Here is a 16,882-nt window from a genome sequence, read left to right as displayed (position 1 = left end):
TTAGCATCTCTTTTCCTCTGGTTCTAGTGATTCATTATCGAAAAAGACCAGTGGTGGACAAGTAAAATTACAGGGAAAGAACGAAACAAAAATTCTGAACCACTTTCCTAGTGACAGCCTTGGTATCAGACCGATATTACCAATATTAAGTTCCATTACTCCCCACGCATCTGGTAAGCTTGATCAGCTCTTAGAGCAACTGCAATGGACGGGTAAACCTATAATTATGATCCAGGGAGGAGACGCAACGGGACGGAGTAAAGACTAAAATCTGGACCAAAACCAAATTCCAGACCATATTTGGTCTGGGATCAAGACCAAAACTATATATAGTGGAGCGGAGGTATAATCAACGTTTGGCATCGGGCGTATATATAATCTACGCCTGTTGTGAAACGTACGTAAAGTCACCGCCCCATAAAGAGGCGTTTATATAAGTTACGCCCGTTTCAGGCGTTGATAAAATGTTCGCCCGTTGAGACGTTGATAAAGTTTACGCCCCACGTCAGGCGTTAATAAAATGAACGCCCCATTCAGACGAAGATTATACAAACGCCCCACCTCGGCGTTGATATTCTTAACGCCCCACGCCAGGCGTTGATATTCTTAACGCCCCACGCCAGGCGTTGATAAAGTGTACGTCCCAACCAGGCGTTGATATAGTTAACGCCTCACGCCAGGCGTTGATATAATGTACGTCCCACAACGAGCGGTGATATAATTAACGCCCCATAGTTCGGGCGGTGAAAAAATGGAACCTGTACAACAAGAGTACTTCCGACTTCGCAGGGCGGACATAGTTCGGAATAAAAGAAACCAATCTTAACACAAAGGCGGAATAGTTCAAACCTTAATTATTTCTCCTATTTAGTGATTAGTAGTATTATTAGTATTATTATATTTAAATTTCTTAGTATCTGAACAATTAGCATTATTATTATGTAATTTTTGGATTTTAAATTTACTTCCGTTGATTTGAATTAAATTTCTACTTTTTTCATGAAACATACGACCTTAATTAAAACTTGAGGATGTTTACATACAAAGAGATAATAGAAAGGAAATGACAAACGACAACTTTTAATTCCCATATTCTGCCCATATATATTCGATCAAGTCATCACGCAAGCGAATATGTGCATCTTTGTTACGCATTGCACATCGGCGTTGCTGAGCTCTAATTTGGGAAAACTCGTCACTGTTGCCTCTTAATATATTAACCGGTGCTGCGTTGCTACGTTGTTCATAAAAATGTGGCCAGTCACCGGGTAGACGCTCATCCTCGACTATCATATTATGTAAGATAATACAAGTTTTCATGATATAGGCAAGCACATCTGGATTCCACATTCTTGCAGGTTGTTTGATGATTCCAAATTGTTGTTGAAGTACACCAAATCCCCGTTCAACATCTTTTCTTGCACCCTCTTGCATCGATGAAAATATTTCCTTTTTCCTACCCACCGGATGTTTAATGGCTGTAATAATAGTAGGAATCTCTGGGTATATTCCATCACCTAGATAATACGGCATATCATATGAATGTCCGTTCACCTCATAGCTCACGGGCGGTGCTTTTCCTGTTACAAGACTTCGAAAAACATATGAACGGTTCATAACATTAATATCGTTGTTAGAACCGGGCATACCAAAAAAAGCATGCCAAAACCATAGGTCATACGACACCACTGCCTCCAACACGATACTTTCGCTCCCTTTATACGCGGTGTAAGCCCCAGATTCTGCCGACGGACATTTATCCCATTTCCAATGCATGCAATCTAGACTACCCAGCATCCCAGGAAATCCCCGGTCTTTGTTTTGCTGGAGCAACAGTTCAATATCACCAGCCGTTGGTTCACGCAAATATTCTTTCCCATACAAATTCACAATCGTCTTACAGAACCTACGAGTAGCTTCCAACACAGTTGTTTCTCCTATGCGTAAGTACTCGTCTATTGCATCTGCCGCACATCCGTAAGCTAACATTCGTACTGCTGCTGTTACTTTTTGATGAGGGTTTAATCCTAAAACTCCACAAGCATCGGGCTTTTGAACAAAATATCTGTTTGCATTGGTAACACCTTCCACTATCCGGTTAAACAATTGTCGACGCAATCTAAATCTTCTGCGAAAAACATTGGGTGGTTGGTTTGGGTACGGAGAGAAATAGTCGTTCCATAGAAGTTCAGCCCCTGACTCACGATCTCTTGGTATTCTGATACGAGTTTGAGGCCATTTTGAATTTGTAACAAGGACTCCCAAACTAACGGCCATGTTATTTTGCATAATTGCTATTGCATCATCATCAGAGGAATAAAAACTACTATTAGAAGAAGAAGATGAAGAAGAAACAGAAGAACAATAATGAGCGGTTTTCTCATATTGTTCCATTGCTATATGAAGCAGAAGAGATGTATTGTTATTCATATATTGAGTGAAACCAGTCTTTAATTTATAACCCATTTTCAAGAGCATTAAAAAAACCAACAAAATAGATATTTTATTTGGGTTCACGCAAATGTGTTTTTCAAAAAAACAAAATATGTTTGTCAGTGACCTGATATGACAATACTATATACGATTAGACTATACTATATATGATATGACTATACTATATAAGATAAGAAAAGATAACTCCAAAGACAGTTCATCTAAATAGTCATAACAAATTAACCCTTCATATTATCATTATCCGAAGTGGACGATCTTGGTGCCAGAAAAGGCATGTGCGTTCTCGGATTGGTATTGACTGATGACATTGTTGAAGCTGATCCCTGATTCATACCACTCCAAACTTGTGATGGCAGGGTTTGGGAAAATGAACCGTATCCAAGCTGAGGTTGGACAGTGTGCGGCATACGGAAAAGAGATAGTTGTTGCTGCAAATCAACGTTCGCATTATTTAGCCTTTGTATTTCTGCTTCTTTCGACATGATAACGTCCATCCTCTCCTTCGTTTGTTTTAATGTAAATTCGCGAAATTGTTGATTAAAATCAGCATTTTCTTGAAATAATGTGTAAGCTTCATGCTGTGAAGAAAAAATAAAATATATAAGTACAAATATACCAACAAAAATCGAACGTACAATAAAAAGTCGAAAGTACACTTACGTGGGATAATAGATGTGGAGGAGGGATATGTACATGTTCAACAGGTTGTTCAATTGGGACCGTATACAAGTCACCGACATACCCATATGTTTGGGCTTCCCAAATAGGATGAGTCACGTAATCTTTGGAGTTGGTTACCATTGTCCAGTATTGTAAATATATATCATAATCTTTAACAACTTGCACTATCTCTGTTGCATCGACCAAACCTTTTTTTTTAGGCGTTCGGCTTGAATATTGCCAATATCCCCTATAACTGTGTGTAGTCTTATAGGAACAGCGAAACTACAATGGTTTTGCCGCCAACACCTTTCACCAAGATACATGTTGTGCTGTACAGTTAGAAAGGGAATAAGAATTTAGTAGGTATGTTATATAGAAAAAAAGTATGTTATATAATAAAATTTAAAATTAACTCACAATGCCCATGTAAGAAAATATATATCTCGAGTCTGATAGCCGCGTAGCCGTGCATCCCATATCAGATGCAAGAACTTCTCTGTATGATTCCCATGGTCGCCATGTCACTTGTTCAGCAGTAAGCTTACTTAGTAAATCCCTACAACGGAAAATATCATTTGTATTCTTCGGTACATTCCATTTAGAAGATACGGGCCATTTTTGTTCTGTACTCGCCTCTGGGATTTCTGGTCGACATATGCCCAGGTATTCATACCCCCAAAACTACTCATTCCAAATAATTAGCCAATTTAATAACTTAGCAACAAAATAAACAATGAGAGGAAAAATAACTAGATTGAAAGAATACCTCTAATACTTGGAATGGACCACATAGTGCCTTCTGTCTCCTCCCAGATAAACGGAGTGCCGCATACAATTTCGAAAACGCAGCACCACCCCAGTCAACGTGGATACTACATCAAGATTTTCAAAAGCAGCTAACCATCCAGCATCAATATAAGTCTTTGCATTAGAAAAGAAAAAATGTCCCAAAACATACATGAAAAAGGCAATTGCTACTCTATGAGCAAGGGTGCTATCATTTTCAGCCGCAACCAACTTGTCTTCGAAGAAATATGACCTTAAATATTTAATTGTAATTGAATTTGAAACCCACGACGGTGCTTTCGGAGAGAGCGTGACATCTTGGATATCCGGAAAGATATGCTCACGAACATGTTCAAATTGGTACTTCCCCGAATCATAAGGAACATCAGGCCCATCACCGATACTCAGTCCAGTCAACATGAGCCAATCAGGGGGGTGAATCCCATCTCACCAAATGGGAAGTGAAAAGTGTTTGTTGTATCCCAAAACCGCTCAGCAATATAATCAACCATTGAATGGTTGGTTTCGCTACATTGTATGTCCAGTAAATTTTGCCATCCCGCTTTTTCAATAATATATTTAGCTCTAGGACAGTGTTGTGAAATAGTTTGATAGTGATGAATTACCGATGCCAAAGATCCACGATGTTGATACTTCAATTTGTGCTCCCCTGTAAATGTGATGTCCGTAGTAGCGTGCGGTTTATCATCTTGCAGTATAGGAAACCTCCCTAACCGGGGAATATCAACCTCCTTAATTGTACCAGTAGCGATTAAGTTATAATCCTCTTCGGCTACAGATTTTTGTTTCTTGTTCGTCTTCATGCGACCATTGAACCGCGATGTGAATTTGTTCAACATCTATGCACACACAAGATAGATGCAATTAGACCAACCCGCGCCATTTCTTATTTTTATTAGTCCACCACCATTTATATTCCAAATACTATAAAAATCCTTACCACAAACATATCAATTCCAAAATCTATAATTCTACGAATACAAATTAAATCGTCACCGATGCATTTGAAAATCCTTTCAACATTCCACAACCCAATTTAATCACTTCAAGATTCCATAAAAATCACTAAAAAATCAATTCCATACATATAAATTAGCTCTTCTACATATGTAACACACAAAATGTACATAACTATAATTTTTGGCATAACCACGTGAATTGTAAAAACACATATTAATCTATATAACCCACAAATTAAGTGTTGTACATATTTGACAAAATTTCATAAAATCTTTTACAGTAGCCAAATTATTTTTATCACCTCCAAATTCATAAAATCTTTTTAACCATATTCACAGTGGACAAAATCTACGTGAATTATTTTTATCACCTCCAAATTATTTTACGTGAATTACAGTAGACAAAATTTCATAAAATTAAAAAAACAAAAAATTAATCACCTCCAAATTCAATAAAAAACAATACAAATTCAATATTTTAACCATATTCACATATGTACAAATCATCTCTTCTACATATATAACACACATAATCTACATAACTACCAATTTTTACAGTAGCCAAATTGTTTAAATCTATTCCACCCACAAATTACATTTCTATAATTATTTAAAACTTCTTTTAACCAAATTTACAAGCTTCAAAACTGGTTTTCTTCACATACATATTATTCTCTAAAATCATAAAACACACATACCCAATTATATTTAATCAATTTCATATTCATATTTGTTCTTTAAAACCCATCTTAATATAAACTAATTTTAACAAATAAAACCCTAAATAATTTATACAACAATACGGATAAAAAAAAGGTGATTAAGAAAAAAGAAACATACCTCTTTTCTAACCAGGATTCATCAAGTATCTGGTTTTTTTTTCTATTCTCTTTTCCTGCTAGTTACTGTGATGTGTTTGTGGGCGGTAGAAACAAACATGAGCTAAACAGGAGGTAGAAAAGAAAAGGAAAGAAGAAAAGAAAAGAAGAAGACGGAGAAGATTAGGGTAAACACCAAGTGAACACGTGTGATATACGTGGTGGTTTCTCTTTGTCCACACGTGCTCGATACGTGTGTTAATTTGGGTACAACACTATACGTACGCCTGACAAGGGGGCGTTCATTATACATTCGCCAGACGGGCGTTCAACGGGCGTTGATTATAAGTTCGCCCGTATGAAGCGTTTAATTCCCACCCCGCCTGAATGAGGCGTTGATATTCTTAACGCCTGAATGAGGCGTTGATATTCTTAACGCCTGAATGAGGCGTTGATTCACGTGTCCGCCACACCAGGCGTAGATTATATGTTCGTCCCTTCTCCGAGCGTTAACTATATGAACGCCCCACAACGAGCGTATTCTTTAACAACGCCCCACAACGAGCGTAAACTATATCAACGCCTCTTCGGGACGAAGATTATATGAACGCTCCACGTGCAAGCGTTCATTATACTTCCGCTCGACTAAAAATACTCCACTGCCTTAACGTCACACTCCAGACTACTCTCAAATTTGATCGTTTGTTTTGGTCTTTGATCTTTGGTTATGATCGTACCATTGTGGACGCTCTTAGCACGATCAATTTTCTGGGTAAAAGGCATACATGTCGCATTGTGATATCCAAACAAATAACGACTCGGCATCAAAAATTTATTCTTCAACTACAATATCAAATGAAATTACCGTACTTTGACAAATTTTATTTATTTTATTTTGGAATCACTGGTTTTCATATACTGTACTTTTGCTTTCTCTCTCTTTCCGTCAAACTTTTTTTTCTTGAACAGATGGAATCCATCAGCTTTGAGAGAATGGGAACAAGATTGCCTTGTTCCCCAGCTGTCTGATCAAAATAAAAACACTTCAGGGCATCTAACAGTGAATATGCTATTGCATCCCAGGTAACAGAATTTCGAATCTGTTGCCAACCACCAAACACTTCAGGGCATCTAACATTGAATGTGCATTCCACAGCTGCAAATCCTATGATCTACATGGAATGCTTTACCATGATTGCAACCTGGCATACGAAACTCCCAAGATCAGACTTTCCCCCCATACTGGTGATTCTGTTTGTAATCATGTACCAGAGTCTTCAAAGTCCCTGTGCATGGACCATCTACATAATTCACAGACCAGAGAGCACGATTAGCAAAAACACGCACGAAATCCTCATCTTACACAAACAACGCCCCTTTTCTTTTTGGTGCTAAAATGCTAACAGAAAAGGTAAACATTGCCTACCTTCTAAAACAGTGTGAAGATATTGAAGCTCATCTTCAGAACATGCATCTACTAAAGCATACACACCTGGTCTAAGAACTTCGTCTATCTCCCTGTCATTTCGATGTCAATTTTTGTTAAACTGAAAGATGAGTACAGTTATATGTTTGAATGATAAAAACGAGTTGAAAATTAAGTGTTTAATGATACCTTCTTATCCCTGTTTTAAAAGGACCCAATCCTGAATAAACACATATGTAGTCTGATAGAAAAGGTAAAGTATACCCCTCAAAAACTTCCTTTGTCTTGCTTATCTGCAAAACAAGAAATTCATTCATTTTTTTGATCGATCAAAGAGAATAGATTAAAAGGCACACAAGCCGTGTGCGGGCGAATACAATTGACAAAGAGCGAAAAGCTCACAAAGATGGCAACAAAACAGAAACAAAGCTAAAGAAGAGTTGCAAACCACAAAACAGACCACAGCCTATTGACACAACTATAAAGACCATTGCCTATTAACAACTAGCATATTCATTCATGAAATAATAATTCTTAGCAAAACGGTTACACGAACGAAATAAATAAATCAACTGTATATTACGTAATAAACTGGGAGTTTCAATAGAATGCTAATTTAGAAACAACTCAAACCTGTTCATAAACCCTGCAGAGGAAACTAGCACATAGTCTTCCTTCTTGTACTCCCCATGTATAAAAACCTTTTGTGCTAACCAACTCTATGTCTCTTGTTTCCAGACAATGGAGAAGAACAGAGACCGAATCTTGAAGAATGGAAACGGCCATTTTAGTTACTCTACACACAACACATTATTATCACCATCATCGAAGTGAGATATCAAGGATTAGGAGCATAGAACTACAATAAAACGAGATAACTAGGTATCCCATCTTAGGAAAAGAAAAGACACAGGTAACATACCCTTTATGATGCCTAATAACTGTAGACAACAACCTGCAGCATGCAGCGAATAGATCTACCGAGAACCTCCGGTCCACAGTACACAGACGCTCGCAAGCTGGACCGAACATTTGGTTAGCCGACACCATTGTAGAATCCAGTGAAGTTCGGGAGTATCTTTGGTAGCAGAAACATTGGAACAGTGCCGCTGGTAAGCGCAGAGACTGTATGACATGGGCGGAATCCATTTGGAAGACAGCACGTTTTCCATCAACTTTAGTAGGCTTTCCAGCAACTTTAGTAGGCATTCCAGAAACTCTAGTAGGTTTTTCAGCAACTTTAGTAGGCTTTCCAGCAACTTCTGTACGTTTTCCAGCAACTTTAGTTAGCACCTCAACACACATAAGAATGACTGCTCCAGGATCAGGATAAACATCTCCAGCGCTGCAGGTTACCTTCTCATAGAAGATTTGAGGACCTTGCAGGTGCACAACTATGTTGAACAGAGCTCCAGTTAAACCTTGGATGTGATCTTGATTTGAGTCCTTGCCTGCGTAGTGGATGGCATATTAAACAGCTTAGGATAGAGCAGATACAAGATTATGCGCTACCAAGCTAAATGAGAGGTTGAAGGTACAACTATCTGAAGAAGTTCATGGAGATGGGGAAAAGAAAGGGGGGATACACGACGCAAAGCAGGCAAATAAGATAGCTCTGTGAATTCTAGCAGCTGAAAAAAAGAGACGACTCAAAGACTTTTTAGTATTGGCATATTCACCAACAGGATGGCAGGCATGGAGATGAAACAAATACTGGCTTTCCTCCAGCAGATAATTCTACAATAAACATCATTTTCCCTGAAAAACTGCCACCGATTTTGTGTTGACCCAATAACAAAGTTTTAACAGTTATTTGAATTTCAACTCCATAAAAATCGTCAGGTTTAGATAAAAATAAATCACAGAAGTAGAGGGGTGGGGGGAGATGTGTCAGTGAACAGTACAGTTAAAGAACAAGTAGGAATCAAGGACCAATACAGCTAGTATGATTTCATGCTAGCATCTTAATGAATGGGAAGCCCGAGATTAGACAAAACTAAGAACTACAAACTGTCGTAAATACTTAAGGGGATGGGTGATGCCCAAACTACTTTCTACACTGACATGTCAACATTAATATCATTGTGAAGAGTCCAGACAGATGCAAACTTGAGTAAACCGAATGACTACTTCCAAAAGTGAATCCATTGACTTATTATCAAATTCATAGTCGACTACCTGAAACAGATGCAACAACAGAATCAAAGCAGTAAACACCAGCTGCAACAGCAGCAGAAACCTTTCCTCCGTCTGGACCTCCTGCATAAATTTCATAAAGCATGCTACGTCGCTCACGAACTCCAAGTGCTCTTTCTACAGCCTCAATTGCTGTCAACTTCGAATATTTCACGACTAAAATTTTGAATGACAGCCTAAGCCTAGCTCTGAATTCTCTCAAAGTACTCCACCTGTGTCGACCAGATAACTCAAGTGATTGACCCATGAGAGTTTTGGTACTAGTTTTTGTCTCATGGGATGGTAGTGTAGCTTCTCTGCCACATAATGATATGCATATACCCATAGCCTGCAGATGCATGTCAATCAGCCTAGCACGAATTTTTTTTAAAGAGTTCTTCTTTAAAGAAACATAACTCCCTAAAACTTCCAGGTATTTGACAACACCATCCAACCAAATATAAGATATTGAATGTGGTTCCTGAACCATATTTGCAAACTCTGTCAGCAAGTACTGTAATGTTCCGACTAAAATTGGCATCAAGCTTGAAAAACAAGCACGCTGGGAAATCTGCATTTTAAGACTCAGAATAGCTGAAGATCCAATAAGAAGCTGTCTGACACAATGAGCTAGCTCGGGATTGTCACCTTTTAATAAGCTTCTTAATAAAGGTTTATTTAACTGTTGCCTTTCATTCAGAATGTTTTTGGTAAAATCCGACCTAAGCAACGTTTTTCTAACTTTAGAATCTTCAACAAAATCCTTCTCCGAACAAGTAGGCTGTTGAGAGTCCACCACAAGCAATGCACGTAAGCAAGGATTAATGAAGTCTTCAGTAGAGGTTATAAATCTCTTGAGTTTGGAGTCTGTAGACTCCATGGACCGAGAAGAAAGCGAACTACCTAGCAATTTGTGTTCCTCGGAGCCCTTCTTATCTTGCAAAATGGATGTGATGCCCCACAAGAAACCATGAAAGAATGTAACATCAGAAGACATATTGTTATAATCCTCACTGTTCAGATCAGCTTTACTAGAAAGCAATAACTGGTCATGTTTTTTGAACTGGGTATGTTTTTTGAAACTCTCTGTCAGATGTTCCATCCAGGCTCCTAAACTTGGATCAGGTTCACTCAAACTTCTTCTTTTGCTGAGCCCATCTGAAATGGGTAATTCTTGTATAAAGTCTGCATTGTTTATTGCTGAAGGAATGTTGCTTTTTTCTCCATTGTTTCGATCGTATTGGAAAGAAAAAGAAAAATGTACCTTGGTTAATGTCAAAAGTATAGAAGATGTATCATCCATCAAAGAAGGACTCATATGCTTCAGTTCACTTGCATGCTCTTCAGAAAATGCAGGCGGAAGTCGAATCAATGCAGTGCCAGATTTCCAAAGCCATAAAACAGAGTTTGAATTCTTAATAAATATTTGAACGATGGAACAATGTACAGCTTCCCCCATGTCGTCGTGAAATGACATTAACAAGCACTTCAATGCCTTTCTACAACATACAAACAATCTGAAAAGCTCATACTGAGAATCCACCTCTAATTTACCATGATTCTTTAAGATCGTAAAAACCAAAACCCTGAAATGTTGACAGTAAAACATTTAAGTGATTTAATAACACAGCACTTCGTATATGATCATCGAAATGTGGGTAAAAGCTCAATTGATGTATGAAAATTGCACTCTTTGTCGCATTGGGAACAAGATGTACACTGAAAAACAGTGTGATATACAAAGCTACTTTCTAAGAAAAATAAAACATTAAACTGAAGGAACACAAAATTAAACGTACATTTCAAGATTGAGTACATTGGTGGCACAATCTGAGAATGATTCTGAGTTCAGATAAACTTTAGGCATCCAGCATAAGAGATTAAGCAAGCTTTGGCAAGCTATGAGATCCTTGGTGCACTGCGTGAAAGGGGGGTCGGGATGCACGGCAACTTTACTTAAATCTATTAACCACTTGTTAAAGTCAATATCTCCAGACAAAGGATCACCAGATAATGATACTAGGTATTGGCGCAGAACCTCAGAAAAACTTGATGGCAAATGCCTGCAGAGAAACTAGGACAATGAACAATATAAATATCACAGAGTGCAGCAAAAATAAAACAAAGTAGTCAAGAAACTGTACCAATGCTTACTGTTTGTTCATAGAATAAAGTATCATGTAGCAGCTCCATTGATATTCCATGAGGAGTAATTTTCTCCATGTTGTGAGATTTGTCCATTTTATCCTTTATAACATCCTTGCCACTGATTCGAGCCCTGGTCAGGGGGATATGGAGCAACAGAAACAAGAACTTCTTCAACTTCTTCTGCGCAGCATGAGGGCCCCAAATATCAGTATTTTGGCAAAGAAGATACCAAAGAGCAGTAGGCAATGAACCTTCATTCAGAGAGGGAATATGTAAATCCCATGCATTGTCTTCAGTTGAAGTTTGCTGCTCTCTGCCTTCAGAATTGATACAAGCATCAGCTGACATCGGCTCTATCTTTTTCATGAGATAAACAGTAAGATCTTTAGCTTCTTTGCTTAAAATTTTAATTTCCTCACAAAGATGATGTGAGTTAGCATCACCCATCAATGTCATATCATTCTGCTCCTTTTGTAGGAATTTGTAAGCTTTTATCTGTCGTCTAAGATCAATAAGCCTCTGGTAAGCCATAGCATGCATCGTATAAACCAACGGGGCACAACTTTCAACAGTGTCCTGACCACAAAAATCTGCTATAGATTATATAATGATCAAGAGAGAGTCTGAAGGACTAATTACCCAAGAAAAATAACCTTGATCTTCCATGCAATTTTCTTCAGCTTCTTCAGCATATGCTGTCAACAAATCTCTCATTGCCTCCGACGCCTGCTTAGCTGAATCAGGGGGCATGAGGCTTATCAATTGCTTCTTTAAGCTTCTGCAGGAAGCATATATGCGAAAGAAGAACAATGAAACCCATGAGGCACTGGATCTGGTTGATTTTTCCTTGTCAAAATATCTTTGCCCCGTGACAGAGGAAAGGAAATCACCAACATTTGAATGTTCTTTCCTTACTAGAATACTTAGGGATGGACTTAGGACTATCATCAGGTCCTGTATGGATTTCCCAACAGATTTACTGTTCCCTGTTGTGACAGCTAAATTATCTAATAGCATCGTATACACTTCAGCTAGTGCCCTTCCCAGAAGCTCAGCTTGCAAATCTAGGTTTTGTTCGCGACATCTCTTATCCTTTGAACTGCTGGTCAACATCCACTCTAAAGTTTCAGAGATATCCTTTGTTAATTGTTTGATGCAATCAGTTGCCTTCCCTTCAGGTACATTTTTGATAGCTTTACAAACGGCAAGCCTAAACTCTTGAAAGCATAATAACATTGTCGCGGATTTTACACATTCTTCACAGTTGGCAATAGAGAATGACCTTACAGCTTTACACAGTGCAAATATGGAGTCACAAACCTGCAGCATCAAAAACCAAATACTGTAAATAGAACAAGACAAGGATAGGGAAGGGAAGAACGTATGTATAGTAAACCCAAAAAGACATTACATACACGCAATGGCTACAGAATAATAATGTTTTTTACCAAAACATCGTGAGAAAAGATAGTACCTAATACTATAGCCCAAGATCATGTTAAAATACACAAATTAACTTCTAAATGGGTTCAGAGAGCATCTTAATGCAAATAATCAGAATGAATTCCACTAACCTGGCGAAGCTCACTGTTTATATTCATTAACTGGCATGCAAAGCGCAAAACGTATGCAGCCAGGGAGCATATTTCTGGTGATCCTGTTATAGGTAAATCAATTACTAAAAATGACAAAATGATTTTCCACAATCTTTCCAAATCTTCGCCAGCAACCCCATATTCGATTTCCAGCAAATATCCAAGAGAAACTATAATCTCTTTTGCTACTAAAGATACACCATTTACAGGGGACCCATTATCCAAACCAGGTAACCAAATATGTATCCTCTCTGAAAGTGAAACAAGTGTCAGATACAACTCCTTCAAGAAATTAAGACGCTCTCCATCAGAAGTATCTTCCGTCCGGAGATATACTTTTTCATGCATAAAACTGGCAATTATCTTATTGGTAGCTTCAAGAGTGCAACGAGCAGCATCCAACAATACGATTCCGTCTTCCATGTTGGTTTTATTATATGTTTCAATCTCCCGCTTTAAAGGATTTATAAACCATAGAAAGATAGCAAACACTGATTTTCCAGTTTCCATGTCAAGCCTAACCGAAGAATGAGTACTTTCAGTGACTGCCTGACCATTACCAATAGTTAAGTTGGACTGGACAACACAGGAACTCCCTTTTCCTTCTTTACTCTGACAACATACAAGCGAAACAGCTCTCCCACGCCCCCCAATGAAGAAATTTTCTTCTCAGATACGATATTCTCCAATTTCTCAAAAAGTCGTATGCAATAACTTCTATTCCTCATTTTTGATTTTTTTCCTTTACCATCACCAAACCCAATAACCCTCCCTGTAGCCGGTAAACTTTGAAACTCCTTCACATGGTCAGGATGGAACAACCCATAAGACAAAATGTCTTCCACTGTCTTCAACAACTCTTTTGTCAATGTGGAATTACAACTATCATCAATTTGTTTATTCACCATCACTAAGAAACTCAACAATGGTTCAAGAAGGTTATCTACAAATTTACTGAAAATTTTCTTCGGATGAACCATCAAAAAACTGGAACAGCGCTAGAATATCAAGCATGATAAGCGAATTAACAGAATGCCCACATTATCATCAGATACATTAACCATATAAACCTTGTGAAGAACACCCAGCATTGACCCAACCGTGAAGGACCATGTATCCATATTAGCACTAAACACCCTTCCATGTGAAGAATTGAATAGCAACATAAAACATCCAAAACAAGGCTGTAAAATTCACATCTATCATCACTGAAAAGAGCTGAATTTTCTCCAATGCAAGAAATTCCAAGTAAAATTTTCGAGCTGAAAGTTAACCCAACTCCCAACGACAATGACTTATCTAGACAAAATTTAAAAATCACCCAGACACTGAAATTCTTCCATTGTGCTGGCTCATCATTTAGCAGAGACTGAACCCATTTATTGAGGGACAAAACTAAACGAGAATCACTAACCGTTTGAAGACAATCTCCCCCTCCATCACTAGACTTGGCCGAATTAATGTATTCCAGTGCAATTTGAAGTTTCCTACAAGAATGAATTAATCCAATAAATAAACAACCATCATGCATGATTTCCAAATAAATGAAACAACAAGAGAATTATATACTTACTGACCTTTGATTATCTAGCTCTTTGTTCTCAATTGATGAAATAAAGTCTTGGTTTCTGTAAGGTCCTCCTCCTCCTAGTTTAATCTTCTTATTATTCTTCTTACCTTGCTCTTCTTCAATATCTTCTTGGTTTGAGAATTGAGGTGGTTCTGCAGTCTCTTGATCACTACTTCTTGTTACTTTTCTCTTCGTCTTCTTATTTCTACGACATTTAGCTTCTGATTTTCTGTGCAGACATATATCCACCACCATCTTAATCACAATCTCTCTATTAAAAAAAAGAAGCTGTTAATCAATTGAAAGTGTGAAAAGAAATTGAAAAGAAGCACTCCAAAATCTAGAAAACCGGCCGTAGAAAATAACTGCTCCTCGACTGTCAAGACTCCCAAAGGCGGCACTTGTCGCCACTTATATAGGTTTTCTTTAAAAAAACCTAGTTCACGTGCGACGAACAAAATCCAAGGAGAAATGTTTATTTTGGTATTTTATCACCCTTCTTTCTTCTCTGTGGCCCCACAAGCACATAAAGGCCGACCCGCCTATAGCTGGGACAACATGGGATGGTCCAAATTTTGGACATGGGGTGGCACAATCTTAACGGTTGAGAGGGGAATGATTCTAGCATTGAGATTAGTAGTGAAGAAGGGAATGCTTAAAGGTCCAGATTCACTGTCCCATATCTGGACAATAACAATTGTCCCAGTTCTAGAGTTTTCCATTAAAGGCTCTGGTGAAAGCTGACTGCTGACTTTGGTGAAATTGATACTGTAATATGAATGTTTCTGAGAATTTTCATATGTTAACAAAACCCTTTTATGTTTGATTCAATAGATCATGGAGAAGGATATTGGTTTGATTAAGTTTGATACATTATTTAAAAGGAATGGTCAAGCAAGACATATAAGTGATGTTGATATCATTAAAGAACCTAAGTTCAAATATAGGTTCAGTTGGAGATGTGTGTGAAAATGTTATAGAATCAGACGTATTATTACACAGTAGAATAGTTTCGGTAGTTTACAAGAATAAAGGAGAGGGATATTTATACAGTAAGATACAGACATTTATGGTCAAGGTCCACCCCCTCAAACATTACAGAGAGACAAGTAACAGTTTGAAAGAAAAGAAACATAACAGAAATTACTCAACAAGAGCCAAGACAAGGAACAAATCACTCATTCAACAATAACCAGAGTGAAGCAAAAAATAACTGCTCAACAAGAGCCAAGTCTAAGTAGAAGAAGCAGTAACAGTGTCAGAAGAATGCACTGGTCCAGATAACAACCTTGAGAAAGTAGGATAACACAATCCTTTTGTAAAGACATCAGCTAGATGGTCTTCAGACCTAACATGTACAACTCTAAGAGATCCATCTTCAACTAATTCTCTTATTGTCTACTTCCACATGGGTTAGAAGCAAGACAGATAGCACTCTGGTTGTCACAATTTATCTGCAAAGGATAAGAAACATGTATATGTAATTCTGAAATAATATAAGTAAGTCATTGAAGTTTTGCAGCAGCTGCAGTGAGACATTTATATTCTGCTTCAGCTGAACTTCTAGATACTGTTGGTTGCTTCTTTGAAGACCAAGAAATAATAGATTCACCCATGAAAACCACATACCCAGAAGTAGATCGTCTTGTATCAGGGCAACGAGCCCAGTCTAAATCTGTGTATGCTAATACAGAATGAATATTGCCCTTCTGCAAAGAAATTCCAATCTCTAATGTTCCCTTTAAGTACCTTAAAATCCTTTTTACTAATAACATATGTTGATCGGTTGGAGCATGCATAAACTACGAAACATAGTTAACCCCAAAGCATATGTCAGGTCTTGTGTGTATGAGATATTGTAGACTACCTATTATTCTATATTCTAGAGGGTCATACAACAAAACTCCATCATGAACTGAAACTCTTTTACTTTTGGCTACTGGTGTATCACAAGGCTTGCAGTCAAGCATGTTACCCTTACTTAACAGTTCTACAGTGTATTTCCTTTGTGTAAGAACAAAAACATCAGTTGACCTTGAAACTTCAATGCCCAGAAAATAGTGAAGTTCCCCTAGATCTTTCATAGCAAACTCTTTGCTTAATGCCTCAATTAGTGTTTGAAGAAGACAAGTAGAACTCCCAGTTAACAAAATATCATCTACGTAGAGTAATAGTACCATCATGTCTAACTCAGTTGTATATGTAAACATAGAGTGATCATTCATAGATTTTTTAAACCCAAATTGAATCAAAAAAGTACTAAATCT

General features: G+C 37.8%; 1 protein-coding gene across 1 annotated transcript; it reads right to left on the bottom strand.

The window, feature by feature from the left end:
* Positions 1 to 6,611: 6,611 nt before the first annotated feature.
* Positions 6,612 to 14,970, bottom strand: LOC113351821. The gene is made up of 11 exons (XM_026595747.1): positions 14,623 to 14,970; positions 13,025 to 14,532; positions 12,083 to 12,770; positions 11,457 to 12,040; positions 11,102 to 11,376; positions 9,306 to 10,888; positions 8,050 to 8,578; positions 7,761 to 7,923; positions 7,317 to 7,420; positions 7,128 to 7,219; positions 6,612 to 7,002 (listed from the first exon to the last, which is right to left on the bottom strand). Exons 2-11 carry the CDS (start codon positions 13,553 to 13,555, stop codon positions 6,926 to 6,928), a joined length of 4,626 nt encoding a protein of 1,541 aa, XP_026451532.1. The 5' UTR covers positions 13,556 to 14,532; positions 14,623 to 14,970; the 3' UTR covers positions 6,612 to 6,925.
* Between the last annotated feature and the right edge of the window lie 1,912 nt (positions 14,971 to 16,882).

Source organism: Papaver somniferum, chromosome 2 (genome assembly GCF_003573695.1).
Source record: "Papaver somniferum cultivar HN1 chromosome 2, ASM357369v1, whole genome shotgun sequence".
NCBI classification, from domain to species: domain Eukaryota; kingdom Viridiplantae; phylum Streptophyta; class Magnoliopsida; order Ranunculales; family Papaveraceae; genus Papaver; species Papaver somniferum.
This window is presented reverse-complemented; position numbering and strand designations above follow the sequence as displayed.

What these genes read in the sequence shown, in the direction of transcription:
- LOC113351821 (XM_026595747.1), bottom strand. Translation starts at nt 13,555, where the DNA reads ATGGAAACTGGAAAATCAGTGTTTGCTATCTTTCTATGGTTTATAAAT. An exon ending in TAAACAGTGAGCTTCGCCAG is followed by an intron (nt 12,771 to 13,024) that starts GTTAGTGGAATT and finishes TTGATGCTGCAG; the next exon opens with GTTTGTGACTCCATATTTGC. An exon ending in TGTTGTTGCATCTGTTTCAG is followed by an intron (nt 8,579 to 9,305) that starts GTAGTCGACTAT and finishes TCCACTACGCAG; the next exon opens with GCAAGGACTCAAATCAAGAT.